General features: G+C 43.7%; 1 protein-coding gene across 3 annotated transcripts in view; it reads left to right on the forward strand.

The window, feature by feature from the left end:
- Positions 1–16,619, forward strand: part of CNTN5 (contactin 5) — a 689,184-nt gene that overhangs the window by 643,332 nt on the left and 29,233 nt on the right. For all 3 annotated transcript variants that reach the window (XM_081860152.1, XM_081860151.1, XM_081860153.1), the window contains 2 exons: positions 2,470–2,628; positions 4,345–4,494. In XM_081860152.1, coding sequence (XP_081716278.1) covers positions 2,470–2,628; positions 4,345–4,494 — 309 coding nt within the window. The remainder of the gene's footprint in view (positions 1–2,469; positions 2,629–4,344; positions 4,495–16,619) is intronic.

The following is a 16,619-nucleotide window of genomic DNA, read 5'->3' on the forward strand; positions in this document are numbered from 1 at the left end:
CAAATATCCACGCATGGCTCTGGGCAGACTCTTTCAGTTTCACATTCTTGTTCAGCACACTTTTCTTTCAAGGCTGAACTGTGCGATGGCACATTTGCTTATCAGGTTTGCTTAAAAGGTACCTTATCGCTTGAGCCCTGTCTAAAATGGAAGCTCCCTTTATTTGCTTTGCAAACACCGCTCATGGAGCATTAGACGCAAGCTCAAAATTGGCATTGCCAGGCTATCCTCTGCACTCCATGTGCCTGACTGTATTATGGGTTGTGTCACCGCAGTCCCTGTCCCTCTCACCCAGAGCTCCCATGACAACTAGTCACGACCTCTTTCAGATTGTTCTGCTTAAATGCGCGAACTCTAAAGGAAGCTGCCGCTCTCTCCGCCTCCCCTCGCTAACGCATAGAGATTTCAATATTGTTCCAGCAAATTCACTGTCAAGAGCCTGACATGTCTAATCTTTTTGTCTCTCTATGGGGCTAAAATTGTACCTTGCATAACTGTCTGGTGCTGTCTATTATGACCAAGATTACAGCGTATACAGAGATGCAAAAATAAGAGCCACCAGCCGCTTCTGGAGATAACCTACTGGCACATAACAAAGAGACTTTCTTGTCTGAGGAGTTGGTGCTTTAACTAAAAAAAGAGCAACCTAATTTATGAGGTGGCCTGGAGTTCCTTCCCTTCATGCACATTGCTCAAAACTGCAAACATCATATATTTTTTATCGTGTGTCGCTGCTGGTGTCCCAGGTGGCAGCAGTTGTAACTGTTCCTTCCAGTCAAGGCTTTAGCCTCAGTCATTCATGCTTTGGTAAACTCTCCTATTGATTATAGCGACATGCTTCACCTGGGGTTACTTTTCAAGACGGTTTGGAAACTTCAGCTAGTGTAGAAGGCTGAGACTTTTGATAAGGACAGACTTCAGGAAGCCCATGGTCCCTATTCTAGCTCAGCTACACTGGCTGCAGGCAGCCATACTCGAGGACTTCATTTCGTCCACATTTTTAAGTGAACCATTTTTTTTAATTTTTGTGCCTGCTAAAAACATTCTTGTTTAGACAAGCCTTCCCAGATGCTTAGAAAGTCGAGGCGATTTTAATCTGTTTTGGTATTTTAACTTTTGTTATGTTTAAAGTACGGCTGTGATTTTTTTCTCCCTTTTATTGCTTTGTCTTTTTCTAAAACCACTTTGAGGTTTTTTACAATCAAGAAGATTATAAATTTTATGGAATGAATGAATGAATGAATGAATGAATGAATGAATGAATGAAGCAGCCTAATTCAAACTTTCCCAACAGATCAGAATGCTCCCCCCTGCTTTGGGGGGTACTTCTTCAACTTTTGTGATATGGTGGATCACGTACTGCTGTTTTCTTGTTTTCTCCACAGAGACTTGTATAAAGAGTTAATAATAAAGGGTTAATCATTGTGATTTGTGCGAATGCATTCAGCCACTTATGTGACTTTTTGCTTGCAGATCAAGACACGTTGATTGCAGCTAAAACTGCAAAAAAAAATAATTAGCAAGCACCATTAAAATAAGGACAATAACAATGCCCTGAGTTTTTGATTGTGGGATCTCACCAGATCCCAGAAACCACTGCTGCAGCTGCTTCTCCTCACTTCTCCAGCAGTGAGGAGGGGAGAGCAATTGTAGTTGTACCAGAAAAGTGAGAAGTGGCAGCAATGGTGGCTTCTGGTGAAATCTCTCACCAGAGCTCACAAGAGCTCTGCAAGATGTTGTGGAGCACTTGGCGAGATGTTGCCAGAAGCCAGCACTGCTTCTCCTCAGGGTACCACCTCTGGATCCCACCACCCAAGGTGACTGTCTCAGTCTGCCTCGTGAATGGGATGGCTCTGTCTCCACATTTCTGATTCCCAATAACTGGCATACCTTAACAATAGTGACGGCCAGAATCTTGGATGGCTTTGACAGCGAATTAGACACATTCAAGGAAGTTAACAGCTACTAGCTAAAGATTGAGGGCAAAAGGAGAAGGGGATGACAGAGGGCGAGATGGTTGGACAGTGTTCTCAAAGCTACCAACATGAGCCTGACCAAACTGCGGGAGGCACTGGAAGACAGGAGTGCCTGGCGTGCTCTGGTCCATGGGGTCACGAAGAATCGGACACGACTAAACAACTAAACAACAACAACAATGGCTGTATTCCATATCCACTATTGGGGGCAGTCATTATTGGCATTCGTCTGTCTCGAGAGACAATGGCATTCGCTGAAAACCACAAGAGGGGTGATTGCTGTGGCACCCAAGTCCTCTTTGAAAGTTTCCCACAAACATCTGGTCGATCGCTGTGGGCACAGGATGTTGGACTAGTTGGGCCACTCGCCTGATCCAGGAGGACTTTTTAATGTTCGTAATCTGGATTAATTAATGAAGTGTAATGTGAGTGCGATCCTACATGGTTAGCGATAGGCATTTCAAAGTAGTACATTCAATCTCCTTGCTTTCAGGTCCACCTGGGCCTCCAGGGATTGTGATTGTTGAGGAGATTACGGAGACCACGGCAACACTTTCATGGACACCGGGAGCGGACAACCACAGTCCCATCACCTCCTACAATCTTCAAGCACGGAGTCCATTTTCACTTGGTTGGCAGACAGTGAAAACAGGTGAGAGTTTTTCTGTGTGTGTGTGTTTAATGACATAGAAATTAAGAAACTTGAAACTGAGCTACAACGTTTTAGCGATTACTTGCTTAGTTCAATCAGTTAAAAACATTTTCATCGACTAAAGGGATAAGCCCGTGTGTGTGTGTGTGTGTGTGTGTCTGTACTCTTCTAAGGCTGACCTTCCTGTGTGAGTGAAAATAGGGGTCTTCATAGAGTTGTAGAATTGTAGAACTGGAAAGGATCTTCTCATCTAGTCCAACCCCCTGTGACAGAAGAATCTCAATTAAAGCATTCATGACAAATGACCATTCAACTTCTGCTTAAAAACCTCCAGTGAAGAAGAGTCCACCACCTCTTGTGGGAATCCATTCCACTGTCAAACAGCTCTTACTTTCAGAAAGTTCTGTCTGATGTTTAGTCGGAATCTCGTATCTTGTAACTTAAAGCCACTGCTTTTGGGTCCTACCCTCTGGAGCAGGAGGAAACAAGCTTGCTCCATCTTCCATGTGACAACCCTTCAGATATTTAAAGGTGGCAATCATATCACCTCTCAGTCTCCTCCTTTGCAGGCTAAATGTGATGATTTTGATCCAAATTTAACCATACTTGGAGCAGACCCATTGATATCAATGGCACTTAAGTTAGTCGTGTTTAGGGATTGGTGGATTAGCCCATTTCACATTGGTGTCAGCCTCACCTGCTTTCAGGCATAGGTCCACCCCCCCTTTTTTTTTTTTTGCAATTTAGTTGTATAGCATCAGCTCCAGTGGGATTCTTGTCATCACCCTCTGGGAAGAAAGAATGATGGTGACAGCACTGAGAGCTTTACTGCTCCTACTGTGCCACCAAACTGAATCACAAAACCAGCAGCTTTAAAAATTGTAAAAGAAAAAGGCGGGCGATTTTAGAAGGAAAAGGATAAGAAGACACACACATACAATTGTAGGCCTCCTTCCCTGCCTCCCAATTAATTCTCCCTAGAATCAATTAAACCCCTCTCCTTCTGTTTCATCTCAGAGGTTATCCCTTAAATTCCCTCCTAAATTTGGTCAAACCCCCCCCCCCCACAAAATGAAAGGGTTTAAGGTCAGTGAGAAAGAGGAGGATTGGTTTGAGAAGATATTGAATTATTTGGGTAGGTTTGAACAATTTGGGGCAATTAAAATGTTAAAAGTTAAATAAACCTTGTGGATGGAGGAGTCTTAACAGATATAAAATTGTACATATGGTTGATTTGAATATGCTATTATTGATTATGTATACCCAATGTATCAGCCGCCTGGGGGGGTTTCACTGTTTGTGTTTTGGTTGCTGGTAAAAAATATTAAACAAAAAAAAAACCCACAAAAGAAGGCTAACTTTCATTTAAGTCAATATTTAAATACTAATTTTATCTCAGAGGACGTTTTTAAATGTATGTTTTTTAAAAATCTGAAAATAGTACTTAAATCTGTATTTTTGACACATTTTAACAACAGCTACAATGCAACATTTGAAAAAGTTTGAAATCTATTAGTTTTTGAGCTGCAGGTTTTGTCTGAGAGGTGAAAATCAGGGCACCTTGCTTAGGAATTTGCAACTGTTGGGTTCTTCAAGCATCCCCCAGTTGCCCCATTGACAGCAGCATTTCCCCAACTTCAGTTTAGCAACACTGGGAGAAGTTGTTTATGGATTGTGCTGCTTTAATGAGTCACTCTGCTTACTGGTTCTTTGTAGTTCCAGAAAACATCAGCGGTGACATGGAGTCTGCCATGGCTGTCGAGCTGAACCCGTGGGTGGAATATGAATTCAGAGTTGTCGCAACCAACAAAATTGGGACTGGAGATCCAAGCGCCCCCTCTCGAGTGATACGGACCAAGGAAGCAGGTAAGAGCTTTGATGGGAAACAAGAACTTTGAAATGACTGTGATACATAGTCTGTGCTCACACGTGGGGTTTGTTCTGCTACTTTTACTGTTTATAATGCTACAGATTCTGTCGAGACCCCCAACATTCCTTATCCACTGCAGTACCCATGTTGCATTATGGGACTGTGGCTTTTTAAAATCAATATGCCACGAGTAACGAGATCAATAGCGGGAGTTGCTTTGAGGGCCCGAAAGGTGGAACACAGATATTTTTATCAGAAGGTAACGTGTGAAATGTTTTCTGAACTGTGAGGCTCCAAAACGCCTGGCAGGTAAGCCTGCAGAGTATTCCTTCAAAAACTGGCTCATGTGTTGGCGGCTTCCAAATAATACGTTGTTGCTTTAATAAATTTATATTTGATTTTAACAGTTGGTTTCATTCAATTAGCTTTGCTCTCGTTCCTAGACAATTACGCACCTGATACATTGAAATGCAGCACATTCTGGCTTGCCTGCTTATCGGTGTGACGTATTAACAAGGCGTTAGTGACTCAAGGCTGGTTTTTACGATGTGCCTGCCATGTAGAAACTCCCGGAAACCTACTTTCGTGTGGTCGAGAGCTCCCTGTGCAAAAGCTGCTCGCCCCTGTCATGCTATTCTTGTTTTCTGGGTTATATATTTTTCAAAACTTGCTTTATGTTTTCTGTTCTTGATTATGTTGGGGCGTTTGTTTTTCATTTAGCTGCACTGATTTTTGCTTCATGTATTTCTATCCTGGAGAATGGTCCTGAAGTTCCCATGAGTCTATTCTACTGTTCAAACAAAGCAGATCTGGAAGGGACTATAGGAAGCTGCCTAGTCAGATCACTGGTCCATCTATCTCAATGCTCCCTACACTGACCAGCAGCAACAATCCAGGATTTCAAGACAGGGTCCCCCACCCCACCCCAGGTACTACCTGGAAATGCCAGGGATTTTGCTTAGGACCTCTTAGGTAATATTTGTCATAGGAAAATCCTTGGGCTTGCTTGGATTGTCAAACAAAGACACCAGCCAAGAATCCAGGAGCAAAACAGCAGCCTGTAGGCCTGAACTTTATTTAAAAGACTGTTGCAACAGGACTTCCGCCCACCACATGGAAGAAGCCTCGAGCAAAGGATGGCTCCAGCTTTTATAAATTTTCCCTTGTACCCATAACACCCTTAGTGTAGCGGCAGCAAGACGCGTACACGTACAGTCAATTAAAAGTTGGTTTTATTCCAAAAAAACCATGCCACTTGTCCAGAGCTCTCTGCCCCCGTGACTTATGGCTACCCTGATGATGACTCAACTAAATCCTCAGCGTTGTTCTTCTTCCTCCGGAAACAACACATGAAAACGAATCTCTTCTGTCGCTTCTGAGATGTCGATTTCCCCTTTTCTTGTACCCCTCCTCTTCTGCATTCTTGCACGCTGATAGGTTTGCAAACTGGCTCGGACAAGCTATCATCTGCTATGTCCTGTGTTTCTCTGGGCTGTGAACTCACCCCTGTCCTTTCCTCTGATCTTCCCATAACAAACCTCCCTTCGTCCCCTGGGCTGCTGTCCACATCTGGCAGCTGCTGATCTTCGCTTGCTGGCTCCAGCCTGACACTTAGTGAAGCACGATGCATACTGTGGAGGGACGCGGGTGGCGCTGTGGGTTAAACCACAGAGCCTAGGACTTGCCGATCAGAAGGTTGGCGGTTCGAATCCCCACGACGGGGTGAGCTCCTGTTGCTCGGTCCCTGCTCCTGCCATCCTAGCAGTTCGAAAGCACGTCAAAAGTGCAAGTAGATAAATAGGTACCGCTCCGGCGGGAAGGTAAACGGCGTTTCCGTGCGCTGCTCTGGTTCGCCAGATGCGGCTTAGTCATGCTGGCCACATGACCCAGAAGCTGTACGCCGGCTCCCTCGGCCAATAAAGCAAGATGAGCGCTGCAACCCCAGAGTCGGTCACGACTGGACCTAATGGTCAGGGGTCCCTTTACCTTTACTTTATGTCACATTATGGGAGGGCGTTTCTGGCAGAAACCAGATCATCAAGTCTGCCTCCATCTCTCCCTTGCCCTTCACCTCACACCCATCAAGTGATACAAAGGGAATACTTACAAGTTCCTGGGTTTCCTGGTCAGGTAATCATACTTCTTTTTCCTGACTGAGAACCTAATCCATTTCTGAATGCTCTGCTGTTGTCCACAGGATGACTACCTATCTGTCACCCATTTGACAGTGATCATCTCTTGTACAAGAGGCTGCTGAGTACGTGATCCCAGGTTTCAGAGATTATGGCTGTCTCTACCCATTTCCCAAGTTCCCCCTTTGATAGCCATCTTTTCCCTGTGTAAAATGAAGTTGGAATGGTGTCAATCCGACGTAGGGCTGATTTTATATGACTCTTTGAAGGTTTTGCTGCACGAGGGAAGGTGAATACTATGTAACCTGGAACAAGATACAAAGTAGCAAAACTGTGGTGGTTTTATGGAGATATTTACAAAATTGAATGGTGCCGGTTTGGGGGAGGGTCTGGGAGTGCAGTGCCCCGTTTAACTGGAAACAACGCCCCCAACCTTTATAAAAATTCTGGTAAGACACTCAATGCTAGTCCTACTCCTAGTAGATCCACTGAATTTAATGAGCATTGCTAACTTCCAATGGGTCTACTCTGAGTAGGATACAACCCTCTGCATGCTCTGCCACTGAGGTATGGCACTTCCCCAACCTGCTCCCTCCCTGGATGGAGAGCAGGATTTATATGTTAAGAAATTATAAATATCCTGAGCCTCCCCAGAATTCTTCAGCCTTGCTGTTCGACTATAGCTCCCGCATCCCTGACCTGACTGTCACTAGTGGAGGCAATAGTCCAGCAACAAGGAGACCGAAGGTTAAAGAACACTGAGCTACACCAGTTCTGAAGCAAGCCGGTCACCTGACTCACATATATTTTGCGAAGCTATTTGCAAATGTCACAAGCAGGGTAAAGGCTCTTCAAGACCAGTCCAGAGCTGTCGCTGTAACACAAGAGTAGCTCGCAGATGTCACTGAACTACAACTCCCAACAGCCCCAGCATGCATGGCCACAAATGCTGTTAAAAAAGGAGGTTTGGTTTTTCGCACCCGAAAGGGTTCTGCTGGTGTGGTTTTGGGGATACCTGGCAGTTACAGAGAGCTTCTGCCTCTTCTTGCCTTTTCGACTACAGCCGCTCCTTGCACGTTTTGCTCCATTACAGTCTAATGGGAAAGAAGGAAAAACGAGATAAAAAATACATGAGCGCCTTCTCAGAAATGCATGTTTGGAAAAGCTTTTACCACCCACGTTATGACTTAGATGGTTTCCCCCACGACATATGGGCTCACTCGGTCAAACAGAAACAGTCTGGCTGCTCCTCTGATTAGCCAGGCAGCACAAATCAAAGCAGACATGGACATACAGAGAGGGCAGCTTATCTCAGGTGATAGGCCACATCCCTGGGTCCTTGTTCCTTCTACGTTTCGAACGCATATCCTGCATTCTATGTTTTAATGGGCCAGATGTGTTTTAGGCTGCAAGCAAATAATTTCCACACCACCTTGACTTATGAAATTTTCATGACACAGGTTTGCTGTGATTTGCCTTGGTAGCTCCCATTCACCCACCCGATAGCCGTTGTTTTACCAGTCAGGGCGTCTTATCTTTTCCTTCCGTCTTCATAATAAACATACACTCCTCAGCACATAGTCAAAGTAAAATAGGGATATTCTGTGCTTTCACGCTGTGCTTCTGGTTTGGATTTTTGTTTGCAAAGGCTCAGCTATGGCTGAGCACTCCGTAACTGCAAATTAATTACTGGTGGATGGTAGCGACTTTATGATGACCATCCGTGAGAGGCTCAGTTTGGGAAATTCAGTCCCCAGACTAGTAATAACAGCCATCATTATTATTGATAGCATTACTCACATTTATATGCCACTCTCCTGTCACTCGGTGCACCTCAGAGCGGCCTGGTCAATACTTAAAAAAAAATATTAATAATTTAATAAAAGTACATGACATACTTGAGAAAACAGCAACCAGAGGATTATAACAATCAAACAGGAAATCATTAAACCATAGATTTTCCTCACACGGGCCTCAAAATATCCAACTATAAAAGAACTGAAAGAGGAATCAGCTACATATTCAATAATCTACTCCAGTATCAGATATCTAGAGAAGAGAGTTGCTGCTGGGAATACAGAAATTGGCTATCGCTAATCTAGAATAATGCTTTGTTGCTCCATAGGGAGTATGAATCCAGTAAATGTTATGCCACATAGGGAGCCTGTTTGCCCGGCTACAACAAAGCTATAACCAGTCTCCCTGGTGAGATATTTATTTATTTGTTCGCTTGCTTATATACAAAGGATTTATTACATAGGAGAGTGTTCAAAAATGGCATACACATACACACCTTTGTTTATTTAACAGGTTCTAAGTGGTTTACACACAAAAATATTTCACACCCGCAGTTTGAAGTGGTACAGTCCATGCAGCCAGTTCCATATTCTTCTGCCTATAGACCACATCAGGAACGTGGCCCCCCAGAGCACAGAGGATGAGTTAGACTCAGTGATTGAACTAAGTTAATGAGTGTGGCGTTTGCCTCCTAGGTGGGTCATAAGGAAAGGGTTAAAATGAGTGTGATGCGATTGGCCAGTGGAAACTGATAGGAGGAGTTAGGGTTAGAGGGGGAGTTGTGTGAAAGTCAGTTGAGAGTGGGGAGTTGAAGAAGGAAGAGGGAGGATATAAGTCTGTGGGTTGGTGGAGTTGTGTGGTGAGAGAATGAGAGGAATTGTTAGGTGGAGTCAGATAGTTAGTTGGGATAATCAGTTTGAAGTTGTTAGGAACGAATAGGACAGTTAAGGAACTAAGATTAAGAAACTGCCAAGGAAAATTAACTGAAACCATAAGCTTGTTCATGCCTATAAAATAAACTTGATTATTTGTTAATGTTACGAACTGACTGGACTCCGTGTGTGCCCGTGAGGAGAAATGGATTGATGGCAGTGAAGAAAGCAATCACAGTGGTGGCACAGGGTCAATAGACCGTCAAACGTCCGGGGGCCCTGTGTGATCGCCACAATGAGGGACCAACTCTGCTGATGAGAACTGCCTGTCAGAATCGAGAAAGGCCACTTTGACACACACACCCCTTTTTGGAGAGGACTCTGTTAGCTCTGAAGGAGAGGAAGAGTTGGAAGGCAGCCAGAGCGTTGCTAGGCAATCAGCAGATGGGCAGAGGTCTGAGTCTGGGTTGAATGAGAGTGAGGAGGAGGGGGGACAACAGCCTCTCAGTCCCAAATCCAGGCATTTGAATAAAATCAAAAGGCAACAGAAGGGCAGGAGGGGAAAGGCAGGAGTCTGGCGTCCTTCCTGTTGTGGGAGGAGCGAAACTTCAGACTGACCAACAAACGTAATTGCGAACAGGCAAAATGCTGGGCTCTGGGTGTGTCTTTTGTAAATAAACCTTCATAAAAACTATTGGAGAGCCAATTACTTCTTATCGGAGCTTGATTGTCTGCTAGAGATCATTACAGAGCAGTCCTCAAACACAGCCAACAACGCTCCCCATGAGATGTGCATTGCAGAGCAGGGGTGGAGAGCCTGCTGCCCTTTCATGAGTCCTTGTATGGCCCATGATTAGCAATATTGGGAACTGTAGTCCAACAACATCTAGAGAACCACATCCCTGTTGCTGAGGAACATCACAATAGTGATCATTCGGGAATCTTGCCTGTCAGCACTGAATATCTTGCAAAGGATCCCTTATAAACCTGTGAAGAAGCCATTCTTGGCCGTGTATATCGTGGGAAGGGCTGCATTGCTCTCCTGTCTTCCCAACCCCTCGTGTCACTGCCGCTTGCCAGGAAGGAAAGGGGTGAGGGAGCGGGGAGCTCAGCATGGTGCAAGCGTGGCAGCAGGAGCGTCATTTTGGCTCTGCCACCACACCCACACCTGCCAGCCACCTCTTTCCATACTGTCTACACTGACCTGCTGTGGTTCTCCAGAATTTCAGCTGGAGCACATTGCCATCCCTAGAAGCTGGGCATTCTGCATGCGAAACAAATGGTCAGCTGCTGAGCTATGGCCCTTCCCCAAAGGAAGGAGGATAGACAGGTAATAGATGGGTAGAGATCCCAGAATAATCTCATCAGGAGCCTGAAGAATCCTGGGTCTGGATGGACTAGCGTCTAGAGATAATTCTGAGGTTGTTAATTCTCCAGTCTAAGTTTTCTGTAATGGGCTTTTCATGATGAGTTGTAAACAAGAAATAGTACAGTTATTAGAAACAGTCTGATAACAGCTACTGATCTCCCATAGCCAATAGTTACAGTTGCCAACTATTGAAAAAGATAATTGGAATATTTGAGCAGGGCCTGAAGAGGGGAATCCAGAATAGATTCTGTGGTGGAGCCTGGCGGTAAAGCTGTGTGGAATGGAGCAAATTAAGGGGCAGAGCTCAGGCCTACACAGAGCCTGAAACTGTCTGTTCACTTAAAATGTTTTTAAAAAGAAAACTCATTTTCATTTTTTCTTTTTTATAAATTTATTTATTTGGTTTTTCAAATTTAAGTTTTACAATCACATATCCAACATACATAATAAAAACAAGATTCCAAAGAATCTCCTGGACCTCCCCTCCTCCCCTTTTATGGGTCCTATTGTTAGTCATTTCCTCCTGCATCTTTTATAATAATCCAAATCTATTACATCTCCATTATATCCAAAATTCACCATTAAACTACAAGTGTTATTCCATTCCTACTAACGATTTTAACTGTTTACAATGATTTTTAAGATAAATTATACATTTTCCCCATTACTTATTAAAATTGTGGTCTTCCTGATTTCTGATTCTTCCGGTCATTTTTCCATTTCAGCATAATCCATCAATTTAGTGTGCCATTCTTCTCTGGTCGAGACTTTATCTTCTTTCCATTTCTTGGCATTATCTTCTTTCCATCTCTGGGCAAAAAGAAAACTCATTTTCACCAATACAGCACAAAACCTTGCATGCAGAATGCCCTAGGATCATGTTTCTGGTGATGGAAATAACTCTCTCTCTCGCTCACTCTCTGAGGCCCTGGAGAGTCTCTGAATACACCAGATGTGGGGAATCCTTTGCCCTCCATGTGTTGCCAAACTACAAGGGCACCGACTTGGGCCCCAGTGATGTAATGTGATGTCATCGTAACGGGGTGGCAGGATGGTGCGGAGTGCCCCAATTTTCCCTTCCGAAACATTGGGGACTATGAAACAGGCTTAGTATCCAGCCTAAGTCTCTCCTCTCTGGTCCTGCCCCCCCCCCAAACATCTCTTTCTTAATGGCTTATACTAGCATAAGATCCCATGGGCTTCAATCAGCTGGCTAGGTCCCAGCTGTACCACAATGCGGCTGAGCCAAGGATGAGGCAGTTAAGCCTCCATAGCCTGGTTCTCCCGGGAGCCTTGTAGCTCTGCTGGAGATCCACTAGATCCTAACCTGCTCAACCTAGCAGATCTTGCTTCCTTAATATCTTACCATTTCACACAATGATGTCTGTGGCGGCTACCAACAAATAAAATAAAATATAACATAAAGCAGCCCTATAAAATATAAAGAGCATGCTAAACAAGCTGTTTTTTAAAAAAAAAAAAAAAAAAAGCCAGATCAATAGAACAGCCAATTTCATTGCTGCTATTAGTATTATGTTACTTTTCCAAATTATTTTTATTACTATTATTAATTCATCATCACATCATCGTTACTTTTACAAACTCCTATCCCCTCTTTGGGTGAAGGCAGCTCTGACTCCATCGCTTCTGGCTCACATGCATATTTTACAGGTCTACGAAGTTAGAAAAAGAGCCCGGAACATGAATTTAAACATGCAAGACATCCCGCTAAAGCAGTTGGGCATTTGAAGCCTTGGGGCACGGCATCAATTACATTATCTATTCATGGGGAAGTAAGAGTCGAAATTGAGTAGAATCAGAGTTTACCCTGCTAATCATGCATGCACACTGGATTCCATGAGCTAATAAGCTGGTGACATTTATCAGTAGCCGCATATGTGCAGGAATTAAGGAGGGCAAAGAGAAAGCCTGATTCAAAATTAGATCTTCCAAGGAATAAAATGGTGGAATAATGAGCTGCTTCAAACCAGCTTGTTTTTGTTTGTTCTTTATCTGGATGAGGACAGTTTTAATTTTTTCCACCTATTTTTGTAAACGCGGACACGTCTCATTTTGCAATGCAGATGGTGATCTGGCAAACCATTCTCACCCACCCCAAAAACCCTATCTCAACATCAAGATTATTCTTCCAGTTTAATCCGAACTTGGACTGTTCTGAAAATACAATCAAACAAAAACAGGCTGCTAATTTAGATAAGAGTTTAACTCAAGCTGACCAGGTATTGGTCTTAAGCTGTGCTACAAATTTCTAAAGGCATTTTTCTGATTGAACCCCACAACAAAAAGAACTCACTTGTGCTGAAGTTGCCTGTGGCTGGATTGATATATATCTGTGTGTTTGGTTTGTGGAGGTTTCTGTTCTCTTGAAGGACTGTTGCAGCACAGGCGGGCATTTGTTTGTTTCATATGAACTCTCTTTGCGGGACTTCTGGCAATTCAGTCTTCTCCCAACCTCTCCGCTCTCCACGTCAGCAATATGGAAATAATAATTCCGACATTTTTTTGCAGGGGCTATTGAGAGACTGGCATACATTGCAGCAGGGCCTTGTTTCCAAACCAAAATCAGTTGTCCCCACTCTGGAATTTAAAGTTATTCAGAGTCAACTGAGCAAACCCTCCTATAAAGGAACCTCCGAATTGTTTGGGACAGAGGTGTTTGTAGAGTCACTTAAAAAATGCAAATGGAGTCCAGAGAGAAATGGAACTGATAACAAGAGGTAGCCAGCATGGTAGTACCTCTGCTGCAGGACACGTCATGCTCCTTCTGGGGTAGTTTGTCCATCTTTGGTCCCCACCCTGCACTCAGCTCTCACCTGTGGCTCCTAGAAGCTGTCAGCATCCGACAGAGGCTGCACCCCAGGAAATGGCTTTGACTAGCTGGCTAAACCAGGTGAGGGTAGCCAATGGGTCTCAAACCCTTGGTGAGTTAGGGATTTCCCCTGCATGCCAAAACAGACTCTGGAGGATTGAGTGGACGAGACCAATAGTGGGTCCAACGGTCAAGAAGGAGGCTTCTGCCCATGCTGTGGAAGTGAGAGGCAGATGGGGCTCGTCAACCTGAGAAGGTAGCTCATCTAGGAGAAAGAAAATTCTGACCCTAAACCTCCACTGCCTTACGGGATATTTTCAGGTGAAGAAAGCTCTATGCAAATCTAGAATGGAGTCCCTAAGATGGTTGGATGGTGCCTTGTACGTCTCCTTTGGGCAACTCCTGCAGCCTAGCTGTTGCCAAACATATTGCTCTGTTTTCCTTTGGACCACATTGGGTCTTGTGGTCTGGGCAGCCAAGGACCTCTATACACACTACCCAGTCTTGTGTCCTGGGGAGGTCAGTTTGGTGCTGCTAATGCAGTGATTTGACTTCACCCCCAGAAGCACACTCCATTGTCTCTTGAGACAGACGGAGGCCAACAGCAAGCCAACATAGTGCCCTGCAGATGCTATTGTCCTACAGCTCCCAGCATCCATTGGCCATGTTGACTGAGGTTGATGAGAATTGTGGTCAGTAATATCTGAAGGACACCATATTGGCTGCCGCTGGCCTACAAAGTAATACTTGGTAGCATGGCCTTAGTAGAAAATGAGGCAAAAGCCCCTATGATGCAAACTTGTCATTTAAAATTCAAATTAAATGTACTTCAGGAAAGCAGTGTTTGCATTGCATTAAAAGGGAGGGAAAGGGGGAAATGTGTTCAGATACTGGCAACGCATAGGAATCGCATTTCAAGCTCCCTACGATGCAATGCATGATATATGAACTAGATTCTGTAATCTTCACACACACACACACACCCACTCCCTGCTGTTTTCCACTTGTTCAGATATGTTGGACCAACTCCTTTGGAAAGAAGTGACACATTTTCACATCTAATTCCAGAAGAGATGAGATGGGAAACGTCTGCCTAGGAGGGTGTGAACTTCAGCGGTGCCCTTTCATACCATGAAAGAGTTTTCGTTTAACATTTGTCGGCTTCTCTGATGTGTACCGCAAAGCGAAAAGGAAATAAATAAATAAATAAATAAATAAATAAATAAATAAATAAATAAATAAATAAATAAATAAGATATAAAGGAAAAGGAAATGATGACAACAAAGAAATTCAAGAGTCTGCTGAATCGCCAGGACGCTTTAGTCCATTCATCAGGAAAGCTTTGTCAAGCTGTTGACATTCCTGTTTTCTTAACGGAGATCAAGCACCATGAAGAAAAGGGGCTTTAACCACAATGCAACACTTACCATCATGCACACAGGTGCGCACACATAAATAAGCTTCCACTTTTCAGGCACCTGGCTACTGCTAGCTATTCCCCCTTAGGACACATGCCTCTGTGGATGTTTTCAGACTTGTGATGCCAGGTGGAGGAAAAAAATGATTTGGTTTGAATTTTAACAAGAAAGCTTCTAATTTGGGAGGGTGCGGGGCGGATGAGAGGAAGAACATGCCATTGTGCAAGGAATTGTGCTGATAGAAGAAGACACTTAGTGCTCCTTTGGATAGAACCCCATGTGTATTATTATTATTATTATTATTATTATTATTATTATTATTTCTGTTATTTCTGTTATTTCTGTTATTTCTGTTATTTCTATTTCTATTTCTATTTCTATTATTTCTTTATTATGTGCCCTTCACCATCAGATCCCTGAGTGGATTACAGCCAGTTAAAAGTCAATATTAAGAACAGTTTAAAGCAAATGACAGTCACGGGAATAGAGTGGTTCCTAGAAATAATTGACCAACCTGCATTCTTTTCAGGAAAACTGCTGGCAAAGAAAATGCACGTTACTCAAAATGGCACACAAAGATGTACTCGTTAAGATAAATTTGAACCAAAACACCAATGAATTTTTGTGAGGATTCAAACGAATAACCTGAACTGTGGGGAACTGAATTTAAGACTTTAAAAACAAGAAACTTACACAACCCAAACTGATAGCCCCATCCGGCTAGTGATGGATGGACCTAAGTGTGTTGACTTGTCTCTCTCTGTGTGTGTGTGTGTGTGTGTGTGTGTGTGTGTGTGATTCCAGTGTGCCTCCAACTTGGGGACGGGGTCTGTCCATAGTGGGCTTTTGCATTTGAGTACCTTGGTTTTCTGTTGCAAGGTGTCGAAGGATGTAGGTAGTTGAATGCTTCAACAGGCTTCCAACATCACTGGCTTTTGCCCTTGCTGTCCAGTCAACACTTGCAGAGTGCTAGATAATTTGTCCATTCCTTCACTTGCCTATATGTTGGCAGAGCCCCTTCAGCTTCTGTTCCTCTTCCCTGAGTGCTGCCCACCACAATGTATCTTTTCTTAGCAAAGATGTTCCACATTAGTCCTCCTTTCTCTCTAGATTAATCTCACCCACTGTATCCTGCGCCCTTTGCTCCAGGGTCCTGTCTGATCTTAATTATGATAAGAGCCATATTGACAATTAAGAGACAATAATAACTTTAAGGCAATAAATTACCAAGACAGACGGCAGGATAGCATGGGAAATGGGGGCAAAAGTGACTTGACCAAGGTCACACAGTATGCCACTAGCAAAGCGTGGTCTAGAACAGTGTTTCCCAACCTTGTGCCTCCAGCTGTTTTTGGACTACAATTCCCATCATCCCTTGCCACTGGTCTTGCTAGTCAGGGATGATGGGAGTTGTAGTTCAAAAACAGCTGGAGGCACAAGGTTGGGAAACACTGGTCTAGAACACATAATCAGGTTGGTGCTGTCCAGTTCTTAAATCTGTATGCAGCCAAGAAAAAGGAGAGTGATTTTTCAAATTCTGATACATAAGGAAGGCCTAATAATGTCTGACCTTGAGCAAAACAAGAGAGGTACACAGAGGTACACGCTAATGCCTGCCTGAGAAATCGCTTTTTATATTAATATGCATGCTTCTGTATGTAGATATACAGTGGTACCTCGGGTTAAGTACTTAATTCGTTCC

The sequence above is a fragment of the Podarcis erhardii genome, assembly GCF_964252035.2.
Source record: "Podarcis erhardii genome assembly, chromosome: 4".
NCBI lineage: Eukaryota > Metazoa > Chordata > Lepidosauria > Squamata > Lacertidae > Podarcis > Podarcis erhardii.